Raw genomic sequence first — 26,072 nt, 5'->3', positions numbered from 1 at the left:
GCCACTTTATTCAGGACATATTCTAATGGTATTCAATAAAAGCTATGTCGAAAATTAAAATGTATTATAAGTCATTTTTCTATGAATAAGATATTTCTTTTTAGCACAGTTTGATGAGACTCTAATTAAATTCTATAAAATAAATACAAACTACCTGTTTAAAATTGCTGCTTCCTCAAGAAAAAAAAAAAAACATCCAACACAGTATGTAATATCAGCGGTCACTAAGTGCATGACTCCCTTATTTAGGATATTGCGAGCCTGTTCTAAACAAAAAAATAAAAGCTCACCAGTGAGCTCCATCTATTTTTGTGTGTGTTGATATTTTTTTTAAATCACACTAGTATTTTTTTAAATGTGTAAAAGACAGTATATATAGTGTAAAAAAGTCTATTCCTTTAAGATTGCATGGCCAAAGCATCATGGAGCTTAATGCTGATCAGAGGCCTTTAAGGAGGCCTGTAGGCCCTTTGTAGCATGCAAGGCCTCCATGGAGTCACTAAGCAAAAATGTTCTGAAAACATGACGCACAATAATAAGCACCCCCCTCTCTTGATGATTAAACAAACAATTAAGCGAACAGCAGCACATTTGCTACAACATACTCCACCCTAGTGCCCCTCCTCCCTCAGGTCAGGCTTCGATGCTGCTGAGGCTTCTCGGGCCTGAGATGCTGCAGGATCGAATGACGTCCAGATGGCTAACGGCAGTGTAAAAATGGAAAGATAAAGGAAAGCATACAACCTGGTTGATACGCAGCCTCCTCTTGTTTGCTTCTCCTCCAGTGGAATGGCTTCGATGCAGCGAGGATGCCTCATATATGGAGACGCTCCTCCTCTTCCTCTTCTTCCTCATCCTCCACTTACCTGCTGCTCTTAATTAGTCAGATACCTGCACAGAAGGAAGCAGCGGGAGTTAATGTAATATTCAAAAGATGGTGGAAGCAGGGTTTGGGTTACTGGCGTGGCTGAATAGCGACGCTGACATCCATGCAGGGTGGGAGACACCTGAGCCTCGGATCACCTGTTGGAGGTGGATGAATATTTAACATGCTAGTGTGTGGAACAGGTGATCAGATGATGGAGACACATGACTCCATCATAAAATAATCATGCTAAGCTATCTATGATCACACACACACAGATAGGCCTCAAGACCCAAAAGATTACATGGAAATGTAGTAGTATATAAAGTTAAATACAACTGAACTGTACGTAATAAATGTACTGTCCAAAAGAAAAAGGTGATTAGAGTTTTTGTGTTCTATGTATAGTCCACGTGCTTTGTCAGGCAAAATAAACACACAGACAGCAGCAGGCAGAAGTTTGGAAACACCTCAAATTCAAACGCATTAAGAGGTCAGAAAATTCTGGCTTTTTACTCGCGATAATACACAGCTTCCATTCCTGGTCATAAAGCAGTATTCACATCATAGAGCTAACTGAGAAAATACCAAGTTGTGTTATTTAACCAAAAAGTGCTTACTTTGAAGAATATAAATTATAAAGCATTTTGTTCTGATTAATATTATTTTGTTCGGCAACGATTCGACGAGAAAAAAAAAAAAACTCAATTAATATATATCATCCAATACACAACAAAGTGGATTCGTGACACATTTTTAATTATTTAATAGTTGATTTTATTAAAAATAACCTTTTCAAGTAATCACTATTCCAAGTTACCGTTAATACACAACATGATGACTTACACACCAAATGTATTATACTGTACTCAGTCAACGGTTCATTTATTAGTAAAGACTATCTTTGAGTTGGTTTGATTCTCCTAGTAAACCGAGCCCTGATCAAGCCATTGAAGTGACTCAGCACTATTCAAAATGACTCATCAACCAACAAAGCTAGTATCAAACTTGACCCTCTCTCTATTTTAACAATGCGCACATGATCCATTAAAAACGCTTGTGATTGATTCCAACCTGCTGTTGTTGCTGCTGTGGCGCCTGAGGGCATGGCTCATACCTTAAAAGGCCGCTGCCGCCGCTGCAGCAGTAGCATCAGCAGCCAAATGGGTCACATGACCACCACCATCACGAGGAGGACCAATGGGACGGGTCGGAGCGAGGCTTTGGCATTACGTCATGGCTTTGTCCTGCACTGCGGCGAAAACGCAAAGCTTTAAATATTTCATTGAGCGGGTCGGGTTGCTGCACCTCTAGAGGTCAGAGCATCTCCCTCCTCATCTTCTCCATGGTTGAGGCAGCCATTTCTGAAAAAATTAAGATTCCCGTTTAACATACAAAATGTATGCCCAAGTTTGAAGGAAACATTTCAAAAAAAGAGTCTGACTGGCATCACCAAATGACTTTTCCTCCAACACTGTTGACTGAGCAGCTAACAAAAAAAAAAAATGAAGAAGCCGTGTGACTTGCAGTGCACTTCAAACCACAAATGTAAACATTGTTCAATTATATTATATCAAAGTTAAGTGTTGCCTTTTAAGTGTTGCTTGGATTCAAAAAAAAGATTATAGCACATAAAGAAAATTGAAGAAGGCATGTGACTTGCAGTGCACTTCAAACCACAAATGTAAACATTGTTCAATTCTATTAAATCAAAGTTAAGTGTTGCCTTTTAAGTGTTGCTTGGATTAAAAAAAAAGATTATAGCATAAAAAGAACTTACTGTGATGATTCAGTGAGTATGTGTCCCTTGTTTGGGGAATCATACTGTACATAGTGCTAAGCGCATTCAGTGAAAAATTAGCAAACAAAAAAGCTTGAAATGCTGTGGAATAATTGAGGAAGCATTCAAAGTAGAATGTCTTAATGTATTTTTACTGGATTTTTTTTCAAGGGAAAGGGAAATTAAGAATTTGGGGAATAAGGTAAAACATCACCAATATATCCTAAATAAAGTGAATATTATCAAATATAATATCCTACAATATCAACATATCAATTCTATGTAGCTCTTATGTTAGCTAAATTTACAACAAATCAGATTCGACAAAAAATAAAAAATAAAAACGAGCACAGGAAAAGCAGCAGTGGTAAAGTTATGTTGCCTACCAGAAATGGAGCAGATTGATGCGTGACAGAATACATTTTTTTTTTAGCTTAGAAGGGATTAACGTGCCTTATGTCACCACATTTCTCCTCCTCCACCCAAACCATTAGTGCGAATCATTAAGCGCCGCCATGTTGGAGCGTAGAGGACACCAGGAGCCACCTTCTGGCGATGAGACAAAGTTTAAAATAAAAATACGTGATACAATAATACCAGCTGTAGAAGAATATACAGTGTGTAAATATTCATAGAATATAGTTACAATGAATATTATTAACGAACCTCATTTTCAGGCATTTTAATGGATACTGCTGATGGATGGTGAATGTCAAGGTCCCACGAAGAAGAGGTTGGTTGGTTTGGTAGAGCGATGCCGCCATCTTGCGGCCACGTCTGGTACTTCAGCATATTTCTAAAGTTGCTTGTGAAAATACTACTCAAGTGCCTCTTAAAAACGATATAAACTGTACGAATAATAAATATGCTAAATTTGCAGAAAATATCGTTAATTTAGAAAATACCAACCTCTTTTCAGTCAAGTTTAAAACTACAAATAGCATATAGGTCGAGTCAATGAAAATATTTAAATAAATAAAAAACCATTAAATTCAGTAATCCAAATGAAAACATAAAATAAATCAAATATCTTTCAGGTCAAGTGGCTACTAAATACAATGCAACTAAAATGAAGTATTAAAGTAAGTAAATTAATCTTTTTCATCAAATAAATAAAACGCAGATTGAAAAAAAATAGAATCAATAATTATGACAAAAAAACAATTTTGGTTCAACGTGTAAACAGTAAAAATATTACAAATAAGTCATTTTTTTGAGCACATTGAATGTTTTATTAAAAAAGAGAAGTTATAACAGTATACTTTTTACACGACTATTTATGAGGTTATAAGCCTATTCATGGAGAGCATTTGTCCTTATCTTTTTTGACAAGCATGCCCACTTCACAATGTCAAAAAGAAATAAAAATATAAAAAGGGGTAACAGAGGTGGGGGGCAAGTGAGAGTGGTGCTGTGAGTAAGACCGAGGACGCACGTTTTGGGTAAATGAAAATTAAACACACTAGGTAGCAAAGAGTACATGCTGTGTGTATGTGTGGGTGTTGACGTGTCCAAAACTCGGAAGAACGGGAATGGGAGGTGTGCATGCAAGTGCACAATAGGTAGACACGGTGGGCGAGCACGCTGTACTGAAATACAACAGAGGCTCCCTGAACGCAACACAAGTCAAACTCTTTGTCATGTTTCGAGATACACCAGGGACACTAGAGACATTTTGCTGATTTGGTTAAAAAGTTAATTTAGTTTGGAAATGACGACTCCTCGAGCCAAATCCATTTGCAATGCAAAGGCAGGTTTGAGTTGACTTTTTGTCCACACCAACAGCAGGCTGAGGGTGAGTATATGATCACTTTATTACCCATCAGATGCAAAATGCTTCTTAAAAAGCAAAAGTATGACTTCAACATAAAGAGAGCTGTTTGTTTGTTTTCCCAAAAGGTTACAATTCAAGGGGCTTTTTTTTTTTTCTCTCTTATTCAGCAATCTAAAAAGCAAGAATTCAAATCTGGATTACTTTTAAAACAAAAAACTCTCTTCAAGTTCACGACATTGCTGTTAGGATTAAGAATGACAGGGAAAAAAAAAAAAAAGAGGGAAAGTAAGAACGCTTATTGGCAGCTTCCAGAGAAAATTCGAAAGCTGAAAACGAATCTGAATACGACCTTTTTAGGTTATCCTGAGTGGGCTCTCATCCAAAATCAACTTAGGAGGGGGAAAAAAAAAAAAAAAAAAAAAAGGAACCTGCATCCCGCTACACTCTTAAAATGTACCGCGGACGCAATGCAAACCAAGGACGTGGTGCCAGCTTTCCATGTGCCTCTTGTTTTGGATGGACTACGCTAGGAAACATCTGTACAAATGAAGCATCTTATACCTATCATCACACGACAGACGCCAGCTAACAAAAAAAAAAAAAAAAGAGAATCAGACTAAAGCCATATGAATGCTATCTATTTGGAGGACTTGCAACTCCGAACTAGCTATGTGTTAGCATCCATCGAAGTGGAGATTGTCCAAAGAGGAGTACCAAATGTGCTTTTTTTTTTTCTCTCCTTTATCCCCTTCCTTTTTTTTTTTTTTAAAACTGTTGTTGACGAGGCACGAAGGAAGGGAGTTGAGCTGGGATCCACACTACTGCATTCTCGGAAGGGGGAATACATTGCGAGGTCCTCTCCGAGCACTTGGACTGCCATGTTTGGTACTGTAGACACACAAATCTGAAAAGATAAAAAAAAAAAAAAAAAAGGAAAAAATCCAAACATCTCGTCTCCTTCCTTCCTGTATCGGGGTAAAACTGAGGCGAAATGAAAACGGGGTGAAAACGGACCCCGGGTGAATCCAAAGCGTGTTCAGAGCAGCGACGTCATGCTTGACAACGTCGTTTGTTCTGGTGACCCTCCCCCGCAAAGAAAAGTGAGTAACTGCCAAGCCGGCTTCCAAAAAACGGGGTCGCATCCGTCCGTGAGCATAGCGACATACCCTGTGCGTGATTGTTCGTCTTTGTTCAAATACTGTCTTTGACACACACACACACACAAGCAAAAAAAAAAAAAAGGTGGGGGTGAGGAAGCGATGCCGAAAGGGGAGGGGAGGAGGAATCTAGATATTCGTAAAAATCCTTTTTTAGTAACAATAATAATAATAAAAAAAAATCAAGGTGTTTAAATATGAATATTATAAGTCTGCTTTGTCATGGGGTTAGGAAATCAAATATAGTCTCTGTGGGGTGGGGGGCGGGGTTTGCAGGGGGAGGACGACGTCCGCTACTACAACTCCATATCCTGGGCCTCGTCCTCGGAGAAGTCGGACATGGAGCTTTCGGATGAAGAGTCGCCCGCCCCCTCCTCTTGCTCCTTTAGTGCCTCCTCTGTTGCATATTTCTGGATGTACTCTGCACGCGCAAGCACAACAATACGTCACAAAACGCCTCACCGGAACATGTTTTTGTTTTTTTTCTCGTCTTCTGCAAACCTTTGATTTTCTGCTTGTACTCCTCGGGCCTGTGGAGGTACATGGCGGCCGCGTCTCCGTTCAAAGGGTCAATGGGGTTGGGGTAGGCCAGCAGCTGTGGCAGGAACGACTCAAAGATGTTGGTCAGGTCTGGCGAGTGTGGAGGAAACAAAAAAACAGTAAATACAAGGTAGTGTCACAATTCTCTTCTCCGAACGAGAGAAGTTAAGAAAAACTCAAATCACTCACCCACTTTGTTGCTTCTCGGCTCAGTTTCCTGCTCGCCATATGCTAAATGCATGTTAGCAGTTGTCCTCGCTAATCTAATTGCATGGCTAATATTTTTCAAGGTCTCATTCCATTAAAAAATTTTTTAGACCATTTAAGACTTTGTTCACATTTTCTGACCAAAATGGGATCAAGTTTTGACTAACATCAAATGTCAAGGCCCTTCTGTTTGCGAGCTCCTGCGGTTCTGCTCTCATCTGCTAGGTGTCGCCACTGAGGCCCTGAGAGACTTGAGTCATAAACTTGCACTTCCCCAGTAAAGCTTTTTGTGCTGTAGTCTAGCAACAGCTGCACACAACCAGAATCATAAAAAAAAATAAAAATAAAAAAGGTCACCGTAGGAGAGCCTCGCAATTGACCGTCATTAAATCATCTGTCACAAAGAAGCTCTGACCTTTCTTGGCGCTGGTGTTACCTAGTTAGTAATCATTCAACTCCCCCATCAGTAAGGTGGACACCTACACACACGTAGCCATGGACCCACTCACCGTAAAGGGCTGTCCACGTCTGGTTGATGACATCTAAACACACCGTTCCTGACCTGGTTTGGAAGAGCAGAAGACATGTTAGAAAGTGTGTTGTTTTTGACATAGTGGATTTGAAATTTAATTTATTTTTTTATCTTGGTTTCAATGTGGCCAGCCAAGTTTTGCTATTTACTTCATTCATTGCGGTAATCGACGGCCGTACGTGTACTTACGCTTCGTCGATGTTGGGATGAAAGATTTTGTTCATGAATCCTGGAAGTTAACCCAAGAAATGATCTTTAAAAACACATTAATTCTGACAACGGAGGTGGGGAGGGCGATCTTTACCTATTGATGGCGATTTGAAGGGGTATTTATCGGGCAGATCCACTCGCACTTTCCACACGCCGCCCTCGTACGGCGCTGAAATACAACAGGAGACGTTTGTTATTTTTATGAAGACACATTAATTCGAAGGAAAAAAAAAAAAAAAAAAGAGACGCAAACTTACTTCCCTGCGGTCCGTAAAACTTTACTACAAATTCGTTGAGTCCACTGAGGATGGTGACTTCATGTTTGCTTTCGATGCTGATTGTCTGTCAAGGACTTGAATTCACAATTTTTTCATTTTTTATAAAAGTATCGAGTCTCTTTAACTGCACAGATAGTAGCAGCTGGCTTGTCAGTCCTACTGGAGTGTGTATCCTATTAGCTTTAAGCAGTGACCCCCCCCCCTACCTCCCCCCTCCCCAAGGGGTCAAATCAAACCGAAGGGTTATTTTAAGCTCAAGCGAAAGACAGCGGAATCCATGACCTGAGCCAGCTAAACGTGTCACCGCTTGGCCTGGGTCGAGACGCCGGGCGGTGATTTTCGAAGGACGTCCAAGAGATTGGGAGGTGTGAGCGTGCTAACATCGTGCGACTCGAGGCCCGGAAATTGGACCTGTGGAAAAAAAATTTAAACAGTGCATTTTCTTTCTTTACTGTTTCAAATGGCTTCTTTTAACTAAGTTCGATTCATTATCGTTTGGAAGCGACGCCAGGTTCTACGCCGAGCTACACCCCCACTCTCCCTTACCTTGGATTAGTATAGATAAGTCATAATCTGTGGTTTGCACCGGTTGTCATTATCTTTTTAACCACACACACACAGCCAAACCTAAACAGAATCAACCCCTTATCAAAACTTACTTTGCAGAAGCACCTGAGAAACATGTGGAGCACGAGCTATAAGCAAGCCTGACAAACTACTTTCTCTACTACAATTAAGCATTTATCCCTCGCTGACCACAGTTTAACTTTTCAAAGTGGTTCAAGGGCAGAAATATGCTGCAAATGGTGCTTGTGGTGTAGACATGTCTTATTTTCATTCCTTAAAAATATCCCGTCCTGACCAACATCTTTCCAAGTATGGAAAACAAACAAGCCAGGGAACTTTTTTTCTCTCTTTTTTTTTTAAACTGCCTCCCATCATGTCAAATTTGTTTTAAAATGAGGAAGACAAATTGCATCATTGTCACATTTCAAGTACACAACATCCCTATAAATATCTATCACCACATAATCTAATAATAATAGCAACTCATAAAACAGCATCGACTACTGACCACCAGCTGACGTGGAATGGAAGCCATAACCGAGCTTCTCTGGCAAACGAAAGGTTGACGTCCCTCGAGCAACTTAAGAACACGTGACGGCCGAAAGCTCAACAACGGCATTGCTCATTATGCGCCACCGCCCGACCGTATGCACTTTAGCTGAAATCAAAGATGAAGCTAATAGACTGCAGTCCTCCGAAAGCAACGTGAGGCTAGAATAAGGTCAGCCAACAAAGCGGTGAGCTGGGAACGTGGGGGAATGAAGAGAAGGTGAAAGAGCGATGGCAAAAGCTAGTGGGAGACATCTTTCCCTTGAAGGCTAAATGACATCATCGCTTTGCAATGCGACCTATGGATGACAAGTCAAACATTTCAACACAAGTCAAACACGAAAATGAGTTGCAGTGTTACAATGTAACGACAGATTTAGAAGCTATCCAGTAATTCGCAGAACAGTTCCAAAACAAAAGTGGGCTCGTATAAAAGCCTTGTGGTACACGATTATACACACAGCGGTGAACCCCATACCAAATATTGTTGTTCCTGAAATTGTTCGGCGGCAGTGTTCCAATGCGTGACGGCACGATAGGCGTGCTATTTTTAGAAACACCAAACTGAACCCCGACAGCTCGACAACACGTCCAAACAAAAGAAGTGGTGGTAATCAAGTTACTCCACTTACAACTACTGACTAAAAATGTCTATTATGGGCACAAATATTGATATAAGAATATCAAAATGTCTGTTAAGTGCTTGAGCTCGTAGCATGGGTTTGCTGGTAAGGGCCTTGAAGATAAAAGGCAGGAAGTATTGCAACCGTCCAACCGGCGTGGGAGCTTCCTCTTCCGAAAAATTACAGCAGCGACGTGAGGACGGGCATGGAAAGTGTACGTTACAAGTTACAACCAAACCATACAACAAAAAAAACGGATATTAATGTCAACATAGTTCTATATAGAACTATTGCAAACCCCAAAAATAGACACAGTTTAAAAATAATAATAATAAACAACACAAAAGGACATTCATTAGCAAGATTAATGAATTAGCAAGCGGTGGCTAACAATTAGCCACCAGTTACCAGCCAGATGCTAATCTGAGCTCACTAAAGTCAACTATTCACTCAAATTTACTGACACCCACGTCACTCACTTACTTTTAGTTGCAAATATAGTACATAACATGAGCTAAAGTGACCCAAAACGATTATTTAATGAATCAAAATGATTTTTCTGCTGTCAATGTCATCATTCGCCACAACTGATGGAAACTAAAACCACAGTCAAAGCAAATACAACTCGAGTGATTCCGCCGGCATCCAGTCAAAATTGACTATGCACAGCCGCACCCCCTGAGGAGAATTCAATTTGCTCACATGCAAACGCGTGCATCTTTGGAATGCTGCACAGAGCGAGATGCGCATATGACTGGTGAAGAATGGCGACCGGGGCTGGCGCTGCTGTGGGAGTTGACGCTAGCTTTGCTAAGACCCGTCTTGAATTGGTGGAAAGGGGGGCTCAACTGTCAAAACCCATCTGCTAAGCCAGCTAAGCTTGGAGGGTCTGCTCGAAGGACGCCGTGATATCCGTTGCCGCGATGAAAACCAAAATGGGCCGTTTGGTATCGCCATGTGTGGTCTGAGGAATAAGAACCTCGCAGTGTTTTTTACATATCAATGGCAATAGAGACCCGAGGGCTGGCCGCTGTATACTGAAATGACATTTCTACTTTTAAGGGGGAAATAATCCACTGCCGACTGTACTTCTGAAAAAAAAAAAATGCTTTGGGCTCAGTGCTTGCCTATTTTAATAGCATTGCCATGCAAATTCAGGCTCTACTAGAACAGGCCCGGGCTGATCCTTCCCTGTATGCGAGTCTTTTGTCTCGTCGGTTTAGAAAACGAAAGCCCACCCACCGCAATCAAAAGCGACTCCCTGCGACGCTCCTCCTCTCGGACCAAATCAGCGGCCTATTTACGTCAAAAGGGGAGCCTGTCGAGCAAAAACAAACAAATAGCATGGTTAATTAGCGCAACTAGGGACAACTTCCACTTTGGGATCCGTGGCGACTATTTAATGAGCTCACGGGCTAACGCACAAGTTGCGATTTCAAAACTGACATGTTGACAAAAAGTGCTGACGAGGCGAAATTCTAGAAAGACTGGGTTGATCTGATCACATACCGATAAGGGAGTCAAAGGTTCATGAGGTCATCGGACACACATGATGCAACAACATTGCCTTGACAATCATGGAATTGATGAACCGGCCTGCTTATTTATCTTGAATCAATGGAAATGAAGGAGCCGTGGTTGGGAGTGAATGGCTGGGAAAAAAAACAAACAACTTGATTGAGTCCATCTGTTTTTTTTTTCTTTTTCAGGAGAACTCAGCCATGCATACAAGCAACATGCTGCAATAAAAAACCCGGAACCACAAAAACATGGCGTGATTGTCGCCGTTCACCGTCTGTTCTCAAGACAATTTCTCACACACCGATCAAATCAATCCATCAATCAGTCAGTCTGACAACCCCTTCTTTTGGACCAGTGCAGCTTCAGCAGCTTGGATTTAGCCGGTAGCAGGAGGCCGAGGTCACAAAAAAAAAAAAAAGGGACAAAAGAAGTCGAGGCCGCTGATGCTATCCGGATGTCGTGGTTTAGTAGCTCAACAATGGTGGAGGCTGAATGACCAAGTGGAGAGTGGATAAAGCACCGATTTGGCATTCAGCCCCAGGAGGGAGGTGAGCGAGCGAGCTGTGTGGAACTGGGAGGGGGCATCAAATTTTTATTTTTTTTCAAACTGACCCCTGACTGTGAATAAATCAGTCGCTTGAGGGCAAAACGCTGCGTCGACACTCGGGCCTCGTCGCACTCACCTGGAGGGATACAAAAATAGCCGACAAAAGACCCCAAACGCGTCACAATAGAGACCGGAGGGGGTGCTAAGCGCTGAGGCGCGGACCTCAACTCCCCACCGTGCTGAATATAAATCGTGAGTCGCCATGCTTCACAGAACTACTACACAATCATTTCCAAGACCTTTCAGCAGTGACTGAAAGGTAGAATACGACGTCTATGCAGCCGCCGGAAGGTAACGACATTTCAAAAGGGAACCATTTCCCTAAGAACACACCAGAAAAGTGCAGTTAACAGACAGCGAAATACAAATCATTGATGCGCGTCAGCTTTATACATTGTTACGATCTCAACTCGTTTACAACACATCTCCACGAATATTGACTACGTATGAAGCGTTTCTGTTCCGCCCCTGTTCCCTAGCGCCAAATTCCACCATCCAGATGCCACAAGAGCTCGCATTCACCATGGGCTTAAGTCCTTTGTGGTCAACCTGTGCTCGAATTCCAGCGGCTCGCTGCTAGAAAGCGCGGGCAAAGCAAGCAGGCGATGGATGACAAGTGCAAATAATAGCAAGGCAAAAACAAAGTCGGCGAAGAAAAAAATCCTGTCGCTAACGCAATTTCATGTCGCAAAAGAGATGGCGTTATCATCTCATTAAAAAAGTACCACGCAGTCATGTGACTGGAATGCCATCACACATGAAGGCTGGTCGCAATAACATCAACCGGACAAATCTCAGCACGACGACACCGATTTTCATTCTCAGGTATTCCCTCACGATCCTCTCGCTCCAGATTCCGAAGCTCTCGGGTGGCTCGCCCACTTTCTGGTTTTGGTTTACGGCAGTTAAAGGGGGGTGCTGTGAGGACAAGGATCAGCAAATGAGTCCCGCGGTGGCGAAAAACTCTTCCTGAACATTGCCGGCAGGGTTACACAAACACGCATTGTCATGCAACGCAAAAATGACCCGACTTGATTCAATGCAGACAGTTCCAGGACAACTTCCCCTTATTAGGAGCAACCCAGTGGGGAAGGCACACATCTGACTAAAGCTTTACTGCCACCCCATCAGCTGTTCTAAGCACCTACCTCATGTGTTTTCTGTCTAGTAACAGCCCACCCAATGATTAGGCTTCACTGGGCTGGGACAAAAACAAAAAAATTACTGTCCTTCTTGAACAGGAGTATTTATAAAAAAAAATAAAAAAAGCAGCTCCAGCTGTCAGCATACATTTCAAAGACAAAAACACGACGACTTGACAATAAACAAGACGTGTGAAAAGTTGGCCTCGCAACACCTGCAGTGCACCTTCACCTGCCTGCCACGGGGTCACCTATTTTCAACGAATATTTCAATAAATGAGAAAAAAAGGGCACACGTCGGGCTTGTGCTGCGTTTGCCAGGCGGCTCCACAAGTACAGTACGGTGAGCCTCGGGGAGATCAGGTGGCCATTTTGATGTTGAAAAAAAAAAAAAAAACCCCAACCAACAAGACTTGTCGCTAGCTCGCTAAGCTAACACACAAGCTAGCCTTTCAAGTGACAGCTGCGCGAGTGCTCTTGGAAAAGCGACACATTTTCCGACACACTCTGCGAGATCTCATTTGATCGCACAACAGGGCAGGCGCTTTAGCGAACAAGAGTTGGAACAAAAGACAAAAACAGGCAGCGTTCTCAGTTGACGTCCGCTGTGCATTATGTAAACAAGCTGGTGTGCCAACGTGTAAAAAGAGGCGAAATTTGACACAAATCCTCTTGACAGCAGGCAGGGCAAAACCAGAACAGTTCGGGTGTTTTATTAAAGCCGTGCTACATTCTAAAGTGTCCCCCCACAAAATGAAAGACATTCCTGTAAAGGGCTGAGCAACGTTAGCCTCTGCTCGAGGTGCTGCAGTTATTTTTGAACACGAGACGAGCAAGCTAAACAATAAATCCCAATGTTACGTTAGTTTAGAGGTACAAAAAAAGACAAGCTAGACGTTGTTAGCTCGTTGAATTGAATCGTCAACTTAATGGCACACGGGTTACGAAAAGCCCAGGCTTTGATAACAAAATGTTGTTTACACAAACACTAGTCAGTGACAATGGAGGCTCTATGTGTGTTAAGACAACAGGAGAAACGTCAATAGAAGGTTAGCTCGTATCATAACCCTACCTACAAAGGATGAAAAGTGGCCCAAGACGCAAATGAGGCTTGTTTATGTTGTTTTCAAAAAAGGATACAGTTTCACCACGTCGGTGTCCATTCGCCTTTTGCCCGGACTTGGAGACGACATTTTTGCGATTTCCACCGCAGAACACAGGCAGGTCAACGGAAAGCTAGCCCCCGACACGCCAGAGAGACCAGCAAACGTCACTATCCGAAAGTTAACATTGGCTTGGGGGAAATGTTGGCCGCAAACACTTCTTCTCGGCTTGAGCGTCTCCGTACTACTCTGCGGCCGAACTAACGTTCGACAGACGACTGGCGTTCACTGTCTCTCAGCGCTCTGGCCATGGTTCTGACAAGCTGGGATCCCTCCGCGCATACGTCATAAATACGCGACCCGACGTCATTGTCGACGGACATTTTTGTAGTTTTTAATGTAGAGCAAAAAAGCGAACGTTGTAACAGTCTGATCAAACGCGTTTCTTTGTTGCAATCGCTCAAAAGACATAAATTCAATTATATGACCCTTTAAGATGAAAAAAAACAGCTTTGGAACTAGCAAGCTAAAAAATTGGTCTGTTAACACGAAATACGACTTTAAATGTCAATAAATCGATACAATTTAGGACATGTAAAACAGTAAAGTATTTCATGTTAATTCCATCAAAAGCAATCTTATTCCCATCAATTTCCTAAAGGTTTATAATAAATTTGAACATTACACAACATTTCAGAGGACAATTTTATTAACCGACACATGCATGATAGTGAAGACTAGATAAGCAATGTGATGTGTGTGTCACAAGAAGGCAAATAAAAGGTCAAGGCAGCTAAGTTCCATCAATGTTCATGGCACACAAGTCATACAAAATTGCAATCAATAGGAGTGACTTTCTCATCCTAGTCATCCCATTTATGAATTGAAATGATATTCTAACACACGGTGAAAGTAAACATCGCCTATCCAGTGTCGAGCCTTTCTAGCTCCTTCTCATCGCCAGGGATTTCCTGTAATGGACAGATTTTTTTACACACAATTCACAGATTACTATCAAACATGGCGTGCTTGTATCCCAAAATTCAGTAAAGACTCGTTAGTCTTCCTCCAAAGAGCGATGGGATATGATATAATTGCTCATTTCATCAGTTCAGTGGTGAGATGTTTTAGTGATGGTTCCTACTGAGATGGAGCAGATACCTGCCACTGACGGAAAATAGCGAACACTCTTTTGGATCGATCAGGTGGGCCCTGAGAAGACAAGACAAAAGAAGAGAATGTGAGATAATGCGCCAAGTCATATTGGGACAAAGTGCACCAGCCTAACGTGCCTGTCCTGGACTTCCAGCCGCTGTGTTTGTGCTCTTTTGCGGCAGGAGAAGGTCAAGGACGGCCTTCCAGCCTTCCTGATGAGGTGCTGGCAGGGAATCTGAAAGGGGCATGGCCTGTGGATCCACATTCTCTTTTCCAACGGCCACCCAGGGACACCAGTCTCTGTGCTGAGCCAGCGGGTCGAACGAATTCTTGTGTATGACCTCGTCCTAAAAGTGCGAGCGAATCATTTAATCCAGTTTGGGGACTTTGAGGCTGGAGGGGGGGTGGGGGGGGATGTTAGAGGCACTTACAGCTAATGAGCACAGGCGTTTGGAAGGATGGGACAGACAGTCTCCTTGCCCACGGCTCCGTGTAGCAGGCCTCTTGCCCTTTATCAAGGGATTCAGCGGCTCTTCAACAGGACTGGGTGAATCTCGACTTCGAGCTCGCAAAGTGCCCTCACCCTGCAGAACGGGTTACAAATTTTTGATAGCCTGCAGGGAGCATCACTCATGAAACTTCAATGAAAGCTTGCCTGGTCAGTGCGGCAAGAGTCCTGGCTTCTCAGTTTCATACGACTCGGAGTGGACGGAGTTGTGGGCAAGGGAGGGGTGGACCGTTCCCCCTGGCTCTCCTGAGCGGGAGTCGAGGCGGCCGGAGCGGCGGTAGCGTCCGTCCCGGCATCGCCGTCATCGCCCGTGCCTTCCATTTGGTAGAAATTCCACAGGCCCACTTTGCGCATACAGTAGGAGCAGTTGAGGATTGGGAGCATGGTGATGTCCACGCCTGGGCTGAGGAAACAAGAGACAATGTGACACTTAATCCACAATGGCAGTGAGTTGGGAGGGACGAGGGAAGGGAGCAAAAACAAAAAGAACCATTGTATTGAAATTAAAAGGCCAAGTTTAAATATACAAATGTTGACATTCTTCTTTGGTTTTAAATCTTCTTAGTCACAGTGTCCCATAACCATAACCTGGTCCAACTCACTGTGCAGCCCAGCCACAAATAGAAACGATGCACGCTGCCACTTGGACTGCAAAAGGTTCCGAGGATGTAGTTCCCTTTCTTTTTTGTTCCTCCTCTATGAGCTGCAGGCTGCCACTAATGACATCCTCAGTCAGTGACTACAAAACAAAAAGACAATTGTAATATCGGACATCTCCAGATGATTTTTCTTATCCAAGTCCATGCTTCCGCACCATTAATTTCAGGTGCTCAGGCTTCATCGATGGAAGCTGTTGTCCAAGCATACAAGCGCTCTGATAACGTTCTATAAAGGCGGTCAAAAGTTCTGCAGGCTCTCCTGCTGTCACAATCCATAACCGTTCTGAAATACAAAACATTCGGAGAGTCAACAAATGTGGGGTTAAAATGGCTCATTTGACGTTTTAATAAAAGTCAAACGTTCTAACCTGGACAAGGAAAGTCAGGCCAAGGACAAAATTTCTCATGTTTTGTCTGGAGCTGCCTGGACAGTTCTGCGATGCGGGATTCATCTAGTTGAAAGGAGAAAAGTGTCATACGAGCTCCGGATTAAAGCCCGGATCATTCATTCATCTTACATTTCTCAAAGTCTAACGTGAGTTGTAGGGATGCGCAGAGGAAGGCCTGGCAGCTGGAGCACTTGAGCATGTCGTGGGCAACGTTGATCCAGCCGTAGCGGGCACACATGAGAGGAGACAGCGCCCGGGGTTTCCCAGCCCATTTCAAACAGTTCCGTGCTAAGGAATTCTTATTAAAATAATTGATACAACTTTAATTTCAAGGACAACAAAAGGATATGGAGTATGATTGCACTCGACTGAAAAAGGCCTCTTTGTTGGTTGCTTCACAAAATGATGGAGTGTTGCTACTGACTTCAGAGTCTTTTGAATCACTTTGTCCACTGCAATTCCAGAAAGACACAATGTGGCACATTAAAGTTTCATAATTTACACATTTTTTCCCATAGTGAATGCATGGTTGTAACATTGAATAGGCCGAAGAGAGACACTTCTAATCCTAGCTTGAACATCATTGCCAGCATTCATCTGACAGTCTCCACCCCCTTACCAAATGACCAAGGGAGATATTTTTTTGCATCAACATGCTTTACACATTAGTAGAGATATTGCATGCAAAAAAGTGCAAGACAGATAACGATCTACAAGCTGGGAGAAACGCCTATTTCCGTGCTTTTTATTGTGTTATATAGCTACCATGCTTCCAAGTTAGCCAGAGGGTTAGCCAAAATGTTGCACAACGAAATCGTAAAGATTGGATTAAAGTTGCTTTTTTTTAAACCCACCATTGGGTAGCGGTGCCAGCTGCAGAGACCCCCTCATTGAGAAGCTTTCGGATTTTCTCCGGGGATGCAAGGGGAGATTTGTTTTGATTGGAGCTACCGAGGCGATCCCCACGACTGTTGCCGAGAGCCGCCATGTTGGGCTTTTTCTTCTTCGGTTCGTCAATGGCGAAGGTGAAATAGCTTTTAGGTCCATTAGCGCCACCTAGTGACATTGCACGACGGTCGTGGAACAATATGAGGGGTCAAACTTAAATTATGATAGATCAGTCGATGCTTCTCAATCCTTTTAAACTAAATAACAGCTGAAACAACACTAGCGTTCCAAGTATCACCATAAAGAACAACACTGAAAAAAATAGCCTAGTAGGGCTAAGTACAAATCGAGATTTTTATTCCTAAAAGCTTTATTTATTATTATTGCAGGCCGCTGTAACATCATACACACTTCAACATCAGCACCAGGCTTACAAAAGGAAAACTAATTTCAGAAAGATGACCTCCAAAGCCCTAACACAAACAAAACGTAATAAGGCAAAAACACTAAATTAATAAAATATTTTTTAAACGACTATAAATGCACAATTTCTAAATTGGCTAAAAGTGGAATTTCCAGCAGGAAAACAAAACATCACGAATAAGATAAGAGAAACAAAGGCTTTTTCAAGTTGGGCACGAACTTGTTTTGTAGGCCATTGACCCCGCCTACCTCCAATGACGCAGCCTTGCAAGAACGCTTCCTCTGATTGGCCAAGGCTGTCGCGTAAGATGAGGCTTCAAACCTTCTGAAGCTGCACTAGACCGCTGGTATCATTTACCATCATGTCTCAGGGGGAACTTTAGGAGCAGCTGTTTCTCCTTGGTGTGATGTTGTGAGAGAGGCCACGCTAAAACGGAGTCAAGATGACGGACGCCCAAGGCGATCACTGTCCGGACCAGTTGAATAAATTCGAGAAGCTATCAAGCAGGCCGCTACACGGTGAGCAGACGCTAGCAGATCGATCAACAACAATATTAGCACGCATGCTAATGATGGTTACCTCACATCTGTCACCGGTTGGATGACAAAGACACACACACCCATACAGGTCACCTCAGTCCCCAGTCAGATTTCAGCGAGTGCTAAAGCTAAGCTAGCATCTCCATGACAACCGGCGTGTTTATTTTTTACTTGGTGAAAACACGTTTTTATTTAAGTAATTAATTTAAGACTTAATCTCTGCTGTTGTCAGGTAAGGTAGTTAACGTAAATTATTCTTGAGAAAAACGGTATTTACAAATTTACAGGTGGCTACACTCCTGGACAGTTAAATAGGTACATCTAATCATCCCCACCACCCCCTGCCATTGTCAATCAAAGTACAACATCTATGGAAAATTGCAATGCAACGAAAGTCACCTCCTATGTGACCTTTTTGCTCCTCAGGTCGTCGTACTCCCACTGCCCGCAGTGGCCACCGCTGTGTAGCCGACAACACGAACCTCTATGTATACGGGGGGTACAACCCGGACTACGACGAGTCGGGCGGCCCAGAGAATGAGGACTACCCGCTGTTCCGAGAGCTGTGGAGGTACCACTTCGCCACGGGCCTATGGCATCAGATTCAAACGGAGGGCTACATGCCCACAGAACTAGCCTCCATGTCAGGTGAAACATTGGATGAATTCCAAAACGGAGTCAATTCTCAGACAAAATAGAAATGCTAAGATACTACTACACCGATACCTCTGTTTCCTCATTGCAGCCGTATTGCACGGAAACAATCTCCTGGTGTTTGGCGGCACCGGAATCCCCTTTGGGGAGAACAATGGAAATGACGTTCACATTTGCAATGTCAAGTACAAGCGGTGGTCCCTGCTCAACTGTCACGGGAAGAAGCCCGGCAGAATCTATGGACAGGTAATGTTTGCTATTCTACATCGGAGACTAACCGAGCAAGATTAAGCTGTTTTTCATCCCTTATCCAGGCGATGGTTATCATAAACGGCTTTCTCTACGTGTTTGGCGGCACGACCGGGTACATATACAGCACAGACCTGCACAGGCTGGACCTGACTACCAGGGAGTGGAGCTACCTCAAGCCCAACAACCGTCCAGATGACCTACCCAAAGAACGGTATGCTCTCACATTTTTGCTCTAACAACCAACCGCGTCAGCGTTATGCAACACGCCGTTACAGGTACAGACATGAAATAGCACAGGACGGACAGAGGATCTACATTTTGGGAGGAGGGACCTCGTGGACGTCTTACCCTCTAGACAAGGTACCTGGGAAATATTCAATAGCGCTATTAAGCTAATTTTTTTTTAATGTGTTATTCTGTGTGTGAAACAGATTCACGCGTATAATCTGGAGACAAATTCCTGGGAGGAGATTGGAACAAAACCTCATGACAAAATAGGTTTGTGTTCTATTCTAAACTTATTTCACTACAGATGTTTTGTATTTTAACATGCGTGGTTCTGATAGGGTTTCCCGCTCCTAGAAGATGTCACAGTTGTGTCCAAATAAACAATGGTCAGCACTTTTCAATAAATTATCGTAATCATTTTGGACTGTCAAATGTGACTATATCACTTACTCTCTTTTTTTAAGATGTATTTATTTGTGGTGGCTACAACGGAGAGTTTATTTTGGCTGACCTGTGGAAGATCAACCTGCACACATTCCAGTGGAGCAGGCTGCCCGCCGTGATGCCCGAACCGGCTTACTTTCACTGCGCCGCCGTTACGCCGGTGGGTACGAGCCATCAAAACATAGAGGGAAAAAAAAATGAGCGAAAAGATAAACACAAGCAGTAGTCACTTGTTGCTGGGCAAAATTTCTGGATGACGCTTGAAATAATCACATTAGACTTACTTTTTGTTTTTTGTCCTTCCGGGAAGTCGGGCTGCATGTACATCCACGGCGGCGTGGTGAACATCCATGAGAACAAGAGGACCCCATCTCTTTTTAAGATCTGGCTGGCCGTGCCAAGCTTGTTGGAGCGGTGCTGGGAGAGCCTCCTCCAAGCTTTCCCCCACCTCGCCAACCTCCCCGCCAGGCAGTTGCTCAATCTAGGCCTCACACAGGAACTCATCGAGCGCTTTAAATAACAGACTTGGACGTGTAAGGAGACTTTCCTCCTGTGCCATAAATTTAAAGATGCCTTCATTTGTGTTCATGCTGAAAATTTGGGATTTCTTTGCCATCCTGCAACGGACAAGCTGCCTTTTTTTTTTTTTTTTTGCTCCTCACCCCGTCATCAGCAGTCGGAGATACTTTACTTTGCTAATTATGACTTGTTTATCAAATTTATCTCAATACCTGTAATATTTTTAAAAAATTCTGTGCAAAGGATGGCCCATGTATATTTATTGAAAGGACTACTCTGAACACACAATCCTGATGTTTTAGTTTTTAAAGCCTCTTTGTTTTGCTTGACAGCTTAATTGTTTACTGTCACGTTATAGGAACCTATCATCTCAAAAAATGAACTTTAAAACCTTATGTAATTATTAAAAGAAGTCCATTTTAATTCCCCCCCCCATAATCACGTCCCAGAGAGGGTCAATAAAAAATGCATTGGAGATCAATAACTATATAGAATTTGCAACATTTACTTACAACTTTTTTTTTTAAGTCACCTCACTGAATTTGGTGCTGTCTTTTTAAATGCATTTTCTGCAAATAAAGTTTAACGCCCTCTCCGACTTTTGAAATTGTTTACTTTGCACAGGCAGTGCGTTGACATATTAAAACAGTAGACATATTAAAACAATTAAACTGAACACACAATTACAATTGTTCCCTGCATTGTCTGGTGATATTAGTTTTATTCTGATCACACAACTGTACTTGCACCTGACTTAATTTGTTAACCGTGACCGTTGTAATTATGTACACAAAAGGTTCGTCTGACTATACTGTTGAGTTGTCAATAAAGTTGAAAACTCATACTAGTCTCAGATAAATTGTATTTATTAAACTTATTTAACAAAGAACAGCAGGTATAAACAGCAAATATCTATTTAGAAATATAAAGGCAAGATCGATAACACTAAACATTTTCTTAACATTAGAAATTCATCAGTTCATGCATGCTTACCCAAAATACTGGATTGATTTTTATTTATTTTTTTAGTGAGTATATTAACAAGCGCGTGGGGACGGAGCAAAGAAATAAAGAGCCAAAAGGATGAGGTAAACCACGACCAGAGCAGTGCCTACAAAAAAAAAAAAGGTTACATATTCCTCCCACAAAAAAATGATTACAAAATATGTCACAGACTTACCCTGAAAGTAGTCACATTTTCCATCCATGAGGATATAGTTGACCAAAATGACGCTGAAGATACTTGCCCAGAGATGGATGTCACTGAACAGCAGTACAAATCCCACGTCCTGTCAACAAATATAAAATGGAAACCTCAGCCACAATAACAAATAGATATGGACATCCTTAAAGAGTGAATTTACTTACGTAAAATGCGTTGAAGAGGATAAGCAGTGGGATCTGAATCATGCACACTTGCACGGCGATGCAGCTCCCAACTTCCAGACTGGGACAATATAATATAAAGCATGTTTATGCCACTGGCTGAGCTAGAAGGGGCGGGCTGCGGGGGCACTGTTCCCCCCTAAAATATAATCAGACCCCTCCTCCGTGCCAAGCCAGATTTTTTTAACCTTCTGAGATATCCCCAACCACCCCATGGCCCCCCAAAGGAGAAAATCCCAGGTCCGCCTCTGGTTTATCGAACTGCATACCTCAAACTGATGTTATTCTGCAGCGCAAACTGGATCCCGTTGACAATTTCGGGAAGCTCGGGCACCATCGCCAACAAGGTCACGCCAATGAAGTACTGTAGAAGGCAGCGGGGATGTTAAATAAAAAGACAGGAGGATCTTTTTTTTTTTTTTTAACACCTGGGAGATGGAAGAGCTGGTCAGCATGGGTTTGATGTTGTCCGTGCTGAGATCGGCGCAGCAGGCCATCAGCAGCGTGGACACGATGAGCATGGCGAGTGCCCTCCACCGCGACCAGTGGACCGCGTGATGACCTGACGAATGGATGTCATGACCTCTATATTTAGCATCAACCCGCATTCCACTTCACGTCACCCACATGCTACCTGTAGCAACGAGGCTCGGCGGGACAATGCTGGCATTAATGCACGAGTTGGCGGCAAGGAGCGGGCCAGCGGCGCCCTCGCCAACGTGGGTGGCAGCGGCTGTGCCTTCATCAATGGCGTGGCTGCCTTGGCCTTCGCTGATGTGGATGTCGTAGATGTGAGAGTGGGTTTTTAGCGTGAAGATCAGGCCAATGAGGTAGGCGGCGGGCAGCAGGAGGGAGATGGTGTACACAAGAGGCCTGGAAAAAAAAATTAAAATCTTTGGAATTATCTGAACGTCTACATGGTCCTCTTGACTTACTCTATGTGCATCATAATCAACTGGGGGTCCGTTTTACTCTGCAACAAAAAGACAACAAGTAAGACAATTCTCCAGAAGCATTCGGTTTAGGAATCGCCGGCAGCCGACCGTGTCGTAGTGGCAGTCTTTGCACACGAAAGGCACGCTGGCGTTGCCGGAAATGTTGTAGCAGCCCTCGCACACCAGGCTTCCAAAGGTTTTACAGAAGAGGGTGGGAGCAAAAACACCTATGCAAAAAAAAAAAAAAAAAAAAAAAAAGAGAATTGATTATGCTCTTTAGAGAAACAAAATGTAAAACTGCATTTCAAACATACCTCCAACGGATATGAAGAGCAAAGCTGAGCTCACGCCGGCCGAGCGGCTGTTAAATCGCTGCTCCTGGTGTTTAATGCCGCCGATAATCATACAGATACCCTATGGGGAGGGTGGAGGAGTTGTGATGCATTCATCCACACAACTGAGACCAGTCGGGAGGCTTACGGGTATAAAAAGGATGCAGCCCAGCAGTGTGCCAGTGAGGGCGGCCTTGACGACCTCCTCGTAGCACTTGGAGGCGGTGCGGTGACCCTGCAGGAGCGCCGTGATGTAGAAGGTCATCTCGGTGATGGAACCAAATGTGGCGTTCACCACCGCGCCCACCGCAAAGTTGCTCTGAGCCGAAATGCTGCGAGAAAAAAAATGAATTAGCTGAAAGAAGGTCCTATTTTCAAATCGAGATGGAAATTAAAATATTTTTCAAGTTACCTGGCGATGCCCATGCCGATGTAGTATGACAACGGGATTATGGACGTGATAGCCGCGGCAAACTTGGTCTCGGAACTTAAGTATTTGTGGTTCTGGTCACTATAGCCGATTAGCAACGTGATTATTACGAAAGGAAGAAGATCTGCGAGGAAACATTGGTGTAAGGAGAATAAAAAGCAACACGGTAAATTTGCTCAGACTTCAAAAGGATACTCAGTGCAAAAATGTTGATCCCGTGCACGGTGTACTTGTAGTAATAAACGTTGACGGCGCGGTAGCAGCACAGGATGGCTCTCGCCTCGCACCCATTCGTCTTTAAAAGTAAAATTACAGAGTAGTATTGACGTCTCGTGATGACGGGGGAAATTCCTGGTTACCTTTTCCAGAGCGCGGATGTGAACGTCCTCGGGCGCCATGAGGAGGATGACGGCCATCGTGCGGGCGTTCATTTTGGCGATGGGGATAGTAAACACCAGCAGCCAGGATAAGACGCAGGCCACCGCGTGCACCACCGCTAGGACTGGATAGCCCAGGATAAGCCACACGTAGGTGCTCACGCGACACTACAAATAAAAAATAATCAAAATGTATCAATTAACAACAGCAAAAAAAAACGTCAATGTGAGGCGCACACGTGATTTTTTTCCTACTTGGGGGAGCTATATTTACATTCACCACTGAGTATCTATGAATGTGTGTGGCTTTAAAAGGCCTGGTGAATGTTGTGTGTGTCAGGGAATGAATGTAGTTATCCAGACAATTTTTTTGTTTGTTTCTTCAATAAATGGCCACGCTGATCCATATTAGAATTTTTTTTATCTATCTCCTCACCCAGTGTTTAGACCTGGTCCGAACATCTCCTTCGGGCAACGGTAACTCAATGGGTAAAGGGGTGGACATCAGAAGAGGCCCAGAGTCTTTGGTGTCCTCGGAAACGCTCTCTTCGGGAATGACCTCACACCTCGGTGGCTTCATTGTGGATCTTTTTGCCAAGTCAGCAGCCTGAGGTTAGGAAACAAACTGAATCTGGGTCATGCACATCAACACGCCGGGAAATGTAGGGGAAACTTTAGAGCATCTTACCTTTTCCACAGATTTCCCAAAAGGCCAAATAAAGTACAAGGCCAACTTAAAGCACAGTTTCCCTTTAAGAAAAAAAAAAAATCAGATGCTGAAATTTACTACAAGTCATCTTGAGGAAACATTACCAACCATAGGGGGCACCGATGATGGTCAGAAACATCACAAGACAAATGAGGAGGTAGGTTAAAGACATCCACCAGCCGAATAAAATCACATAAAGGATATTCCCAAAGGTCACTACGGAGCCTGGAATACAACAAAATGGATGTTTTTAGTGATTTTAAACAACATAAAAATGCATTTTTTGTGCTGAATGAATTCAAAGGACCTTCTTGAGGCTTGACGATGCTGAGATCCGAGTAGAGCTCTTTAACCACATCTGATTGGTCTTCGATGGGCCTCTTGGTGACATTGCCTTTCCATTTTCGGAAGCCAAACTACCAAAAAATTTCAATTAGAAATGCTACCTTTAAAAAAGTGATATTAAGGTCTGTTTACCTTATAGTTGTTGGCTTCCTTGTGTGCCTCCACCTCATTCTCAGCTCTGATGGTGGTCTTGGAGGTGCTTTCATGCCAACCTTCCTCACCATAGCGCGAGGGCGTGGAGCGCACCGAATTGCCGTGCGCTCCCGTGCAAGCTGCATTAAAAATATTTACATCAACATTTGTCCAAAAATGTCAAGTGAGAGTGCGCCCTTTGTCACCTCTGTGCACAGCTAAGAAACATTTGGGAGTGTAATGGCAGAAATGGATGGAAGACGGGTCAGGAGAGGGCGTCTCGGCGGCATTGACGACGAGCTCCGGGTGCTGTGACCCGATGGCAAGAGCCGTTTGGGATAGTTTCCCTGGAAACGGGCGATTCGGCTCTGGGTCGTAATTCTCTGTGGAGGAATAAACACGGAAGGCCAAATTGTCAGAAAGGGGCGTGGCTATCCCATACAAATGGGTGTGACTAACAACAACCTCTTGACTTGGGCACGACTGATCACATTATCAGTGCATTGCTGACACACATACAATAAAAAGTTGCTAACGATACTATGTGACAAAGAAGGGAGAATATTTTGACAAAATTTTCCCCCAAACAGAAAATTAAATTGAATTCAATTAAAACCAACTGGACCAGCTGTTAATTATGTTCAATTATGAGGGCTTTGTATCTGGATTTAACCACACTAAATTACTGCTTGTGGTCCCATTTAAATATAGGTAAGCATGCCAAGTAAGACATGGAAAAGTTAATTCTAAAGACTTTGCCAAGCTTCCAGTCCAGGTTTTTTTTCCCCCACAGGTGACTTCGATTACACGGTAAAAAAAAACACGAGTGCCAACCGTCGAAAAAAATGAATTTGCTTACAATGATTACGTATTGAATTTGTTGCTAATGCTAAGAGGTAACTAAATGTATTTTTTTTAAAAACGCACCTGTGGCGTCTACAGTGGATCTTCTCCTCAAATTCTCCTGGTCGCCTGCGGTTGGTATAGTCAAAAGCGTGGACTTTGTGAGGGACATGTCCACCTCCAGCTATCTGTCATCCGTTTTTACGGCTTCTTTTTCTTCTCTTGCTTTCTTTCTACTCGTTGCTTGCTTGACCACACCACTAGTGTTGGCTCGTGAGTGAACGATTCGTTCTAAAGAACGAATGTTTTCAGTGAACGAGAGTGAATGATTCGAATCTTTTTCAGTTCATATGACTTCAACCAGTAGGTGTCGGTAATGCGCGTTGAAGCTGGTGCCACCTCGCCGTAAAACAAAACGAGGAAGAAGATGATGTAACTTCCTGTTCACGAACGAGTCCGTGAATTGCAT

At 43.2% G+C, this 26,072-nt stretch overlaps 4 protein-coding genes across 5 annotated transcripts; 1 reads left to right on the top strand and 3 right to left on the bottom strand.

The window, feature by feature from the left end:
• Positions 1-3,850: 3,850 nt before the first annotated feature.
• On the bottom strand, positions 3,851-13,792 carry ube2h (ubiquitin-conjugating enzyme E2H (UBC8 homolog, yeast)). Its single transcript, XM_061268150.1, has 7 exons — positions 13,493-13,792; positions 7,323-7,399; positions 7,160-7,234; positions 7,045-7,084; positions 6,833-6,885; positions 6,078-6,206; positions 3,851-5,997 (listed from the first exon to the last, which is right to left on the bottom strand). Exons 1-7 carry the CDS (start codon positions 13,543-13,545, stop codon positions 5,873-5,875), a joined length of 552 nt encoding a protein of 183 aa, XP_061124134.1. The 5' UTR covers positions 13,546-13,792; the 3' UTR covers positions 3,851-5,872.
• Positions 13,793-14,146: 354 nt separating this feature from the next.
• Positions 14,147-17,247, bottom strand: zc3hc1 (zinc finger, C3HC-type containing 1). Of its 2 annotated transcripts, XM_061268146.1 has the most exons (11): positions 17,021-17,247; positions 16,517-16,618; positions 16,296-16,447; positions 16,146-16,229; positions 15,933-16,060; positions 15,721-15,857; positions 15,266-15,521; positions 15,042-15,194; positions 14,748-14,957; positions 14,617-14,667; positions 14,147-14,426 (listed from the first exon to the last, which is right to left on the bottom strand). In XM_061268146.1, the coding sequence occupies exons 1-11, from the start codon at positions 17,230-17,232 to the stop codon at positions 14,379-14,381; spliced, it is 1,533 nt and encodes a 510-aa protein (XP_061124130.1). In that variant the 5' UTR covers positions 17,233-17,247; the 3' UTR covers positions 14,147-14,378. The 2 variants fall into 2 exon arrangements, with proteins under 2 accessions (XP_061124130.1, XP_061124131.1); XM_061268147.1 differs by having other exon boundaries at positions 14,147-14,667.
• Positions 17,248-17,755: 508 nt separating this feature from the next.
• On the top strand, positions 17,756-20,712 carry klhdc10 (kelch domain containing 10). Its single transcript, XM_061268148.1, has 9 exons — positions 17,756-17,996; positions 18,444-18,665; positions 18,763-18,917; positions 18,986-19,134; positions 19,199-19,283; positions 19,355-19,421; positions 19,490-19,537; positions 19,616-19,755; positions 19,906-20,712. Exons 1-9 carry the CDS (start codon positions 17,921-17,923, stop codon positions 20,113-20,115), a joined length of 1,152 nt encoding a protein of 383 aa, XP_061124132.1. The 5' UTR covers positions 17,756-17,920; the 3' UTR covers positions 20,116-20,712.
• On the bottom strand, positions 20,133-25,863 carry cax1 (cation/H+ exchanger protein 1). The gene is made up of 20 exons (XM_061268143.1): positions 25,688-25,863; positions 24,967-25,143; positions 24,761-24,900; positions 24,591-24,699; positions 24,392-24,508; positions 24,263-24,324; positions 24,011-24,181; positions 23,557-23,742; positions 23,393-23,492; positions 23,180-23,321; positions 22,916-23,099; positions 22,750-22,849; positions 22,544-22,662; positions 22,436-22,473; positions 22,135-22,373; positions 21,929-22,062; positions 21,770-21,864; positions 21,483-21,561; positions 21,295-21,403; positions 20,133-21,225 (listed from the first exon to the last, which is right to left on the bottom strand). The coding sequence occupies exons 1-20, from the start codon at positions 25,773-25,775 to the stop codon at positions 21,152-21,154; spliced, it is 2,463 nt and encodes an 820-aa protein (XP_061124127.1). The 5' UTR covers positions 25,776-25,863; the 3' UTR covers positions 20,133-21,151.
• Positions 25,864-26,072: the final 209 nt, after the last annotated feature.

This window comes from Syngnathus typhle, linkage group LG21 (assembly GCF_033458585.1).
Source record: "Syngnathus typhle isolate RoL2023-S1 ecotype Sweden linkage group LG21, RoL_Styp_1.0, whole genome shotgun sequence".
Lineage (NCBI taxonomy): Eukaryota > Metazoa > Chordata > Actinopteri > Syngnathiformes > Syngnathidae > Syngnathus > Syngnathus typhle.
The sequence above is the reverse complement of the archived record's forward strand: the minus strand, read 5'-3'. Positions and strand labels throughout refer to the sequence as shown.

Excerpts from the sequence above, each read along its gene's own strand:
- klhdc10 (XM_061268148.1), top strand. The coding sequence starts at position 17,921 with ATGACGGACGCCCAAGGCGATCACTGTCCGGACCAGTTGAATAAATTC. Across the intron at positions 18,918-18,985 it reads CCGGCAGAATCTATGGACAG|GCGATGGTTATCATAAACGG; the intron begins GTAATGTTTGCT and ends TCCCTTATCCAG. Across the intron at positions 19,756-19,905 it reads ACTGCGCCGCCGTTACGCCG|TCGGGCTGCATGTACATCCA; the intron begins GTGGGTACGAGC and ends CCTTCCGGGAAG.
- cax1 (XM_061268143.1), bottom strand. The coding sequence starts at position 25,775 with ATGTCCCTCACAAAGTCCACGCTTTTGACTATACCAACCGCAGGCGAC. Across the intron at positions 21,865-21,928 it reads CCAGCTCTTCCATCTCCCAG|TACTTCATTGGCGTGACCTT; the intron begins GTGTTAAAAAAA and ends TGCCTTCTACAG. Across the intron at positions 21,226-21,294 it reads AAAATGTGACTACTTTCAGG|GCACTGCTCTGGTCGTGGTT; the intron begins GTAAGTCTGTGA and ends TTTTTTTTGTAG.
- zc3hc1 (XM_061268146.1), bottom strand. The coding sequence starts at position 17,232 with ATGTCACTAGGTGGCGCTAATGGACCTAAAAGCTATTTCACCTTCGCC. Across the intron at positions 14,668-14,747 it reads CGGCTGGAAGTCCAGGACAG|GGCCCACCTGATCGATCCAA; the intron begins GCACGTTAGGCT and ends TTGTCTTCTCAG. Across the intron at positions 14,427-14,616 it reads CTATTTTCCGTCAGTGGCAG|GAAATCCCTGGCGATGAGAA; the intron begins GTATCTGCTCCA and ends TGTCCATTACAG.
- ube2h (XM_061268150.1), bottom strand. The coding sequence starts at position 13,545 with ATGTCGTCTCCAAGTCCGGGCAAAAGGCGAATGGACACCGACGTGGTG. Across the intron at positions 7,085-7,159 it reads CTTCAAATCGCCATCAATAG|GATTCATGAACAAAATCTTT; the intron begins GTAAAGATCGCC and ends GTTAACTTCCAG. Across the intron at positions 5,998-6,077 it reads GTACAAGCAGAAAATCAAAG|AGTACATCCAGAAATATGCA; the intron begins GTTTGCAGAAGA and ends TTGCGCGTGCAG.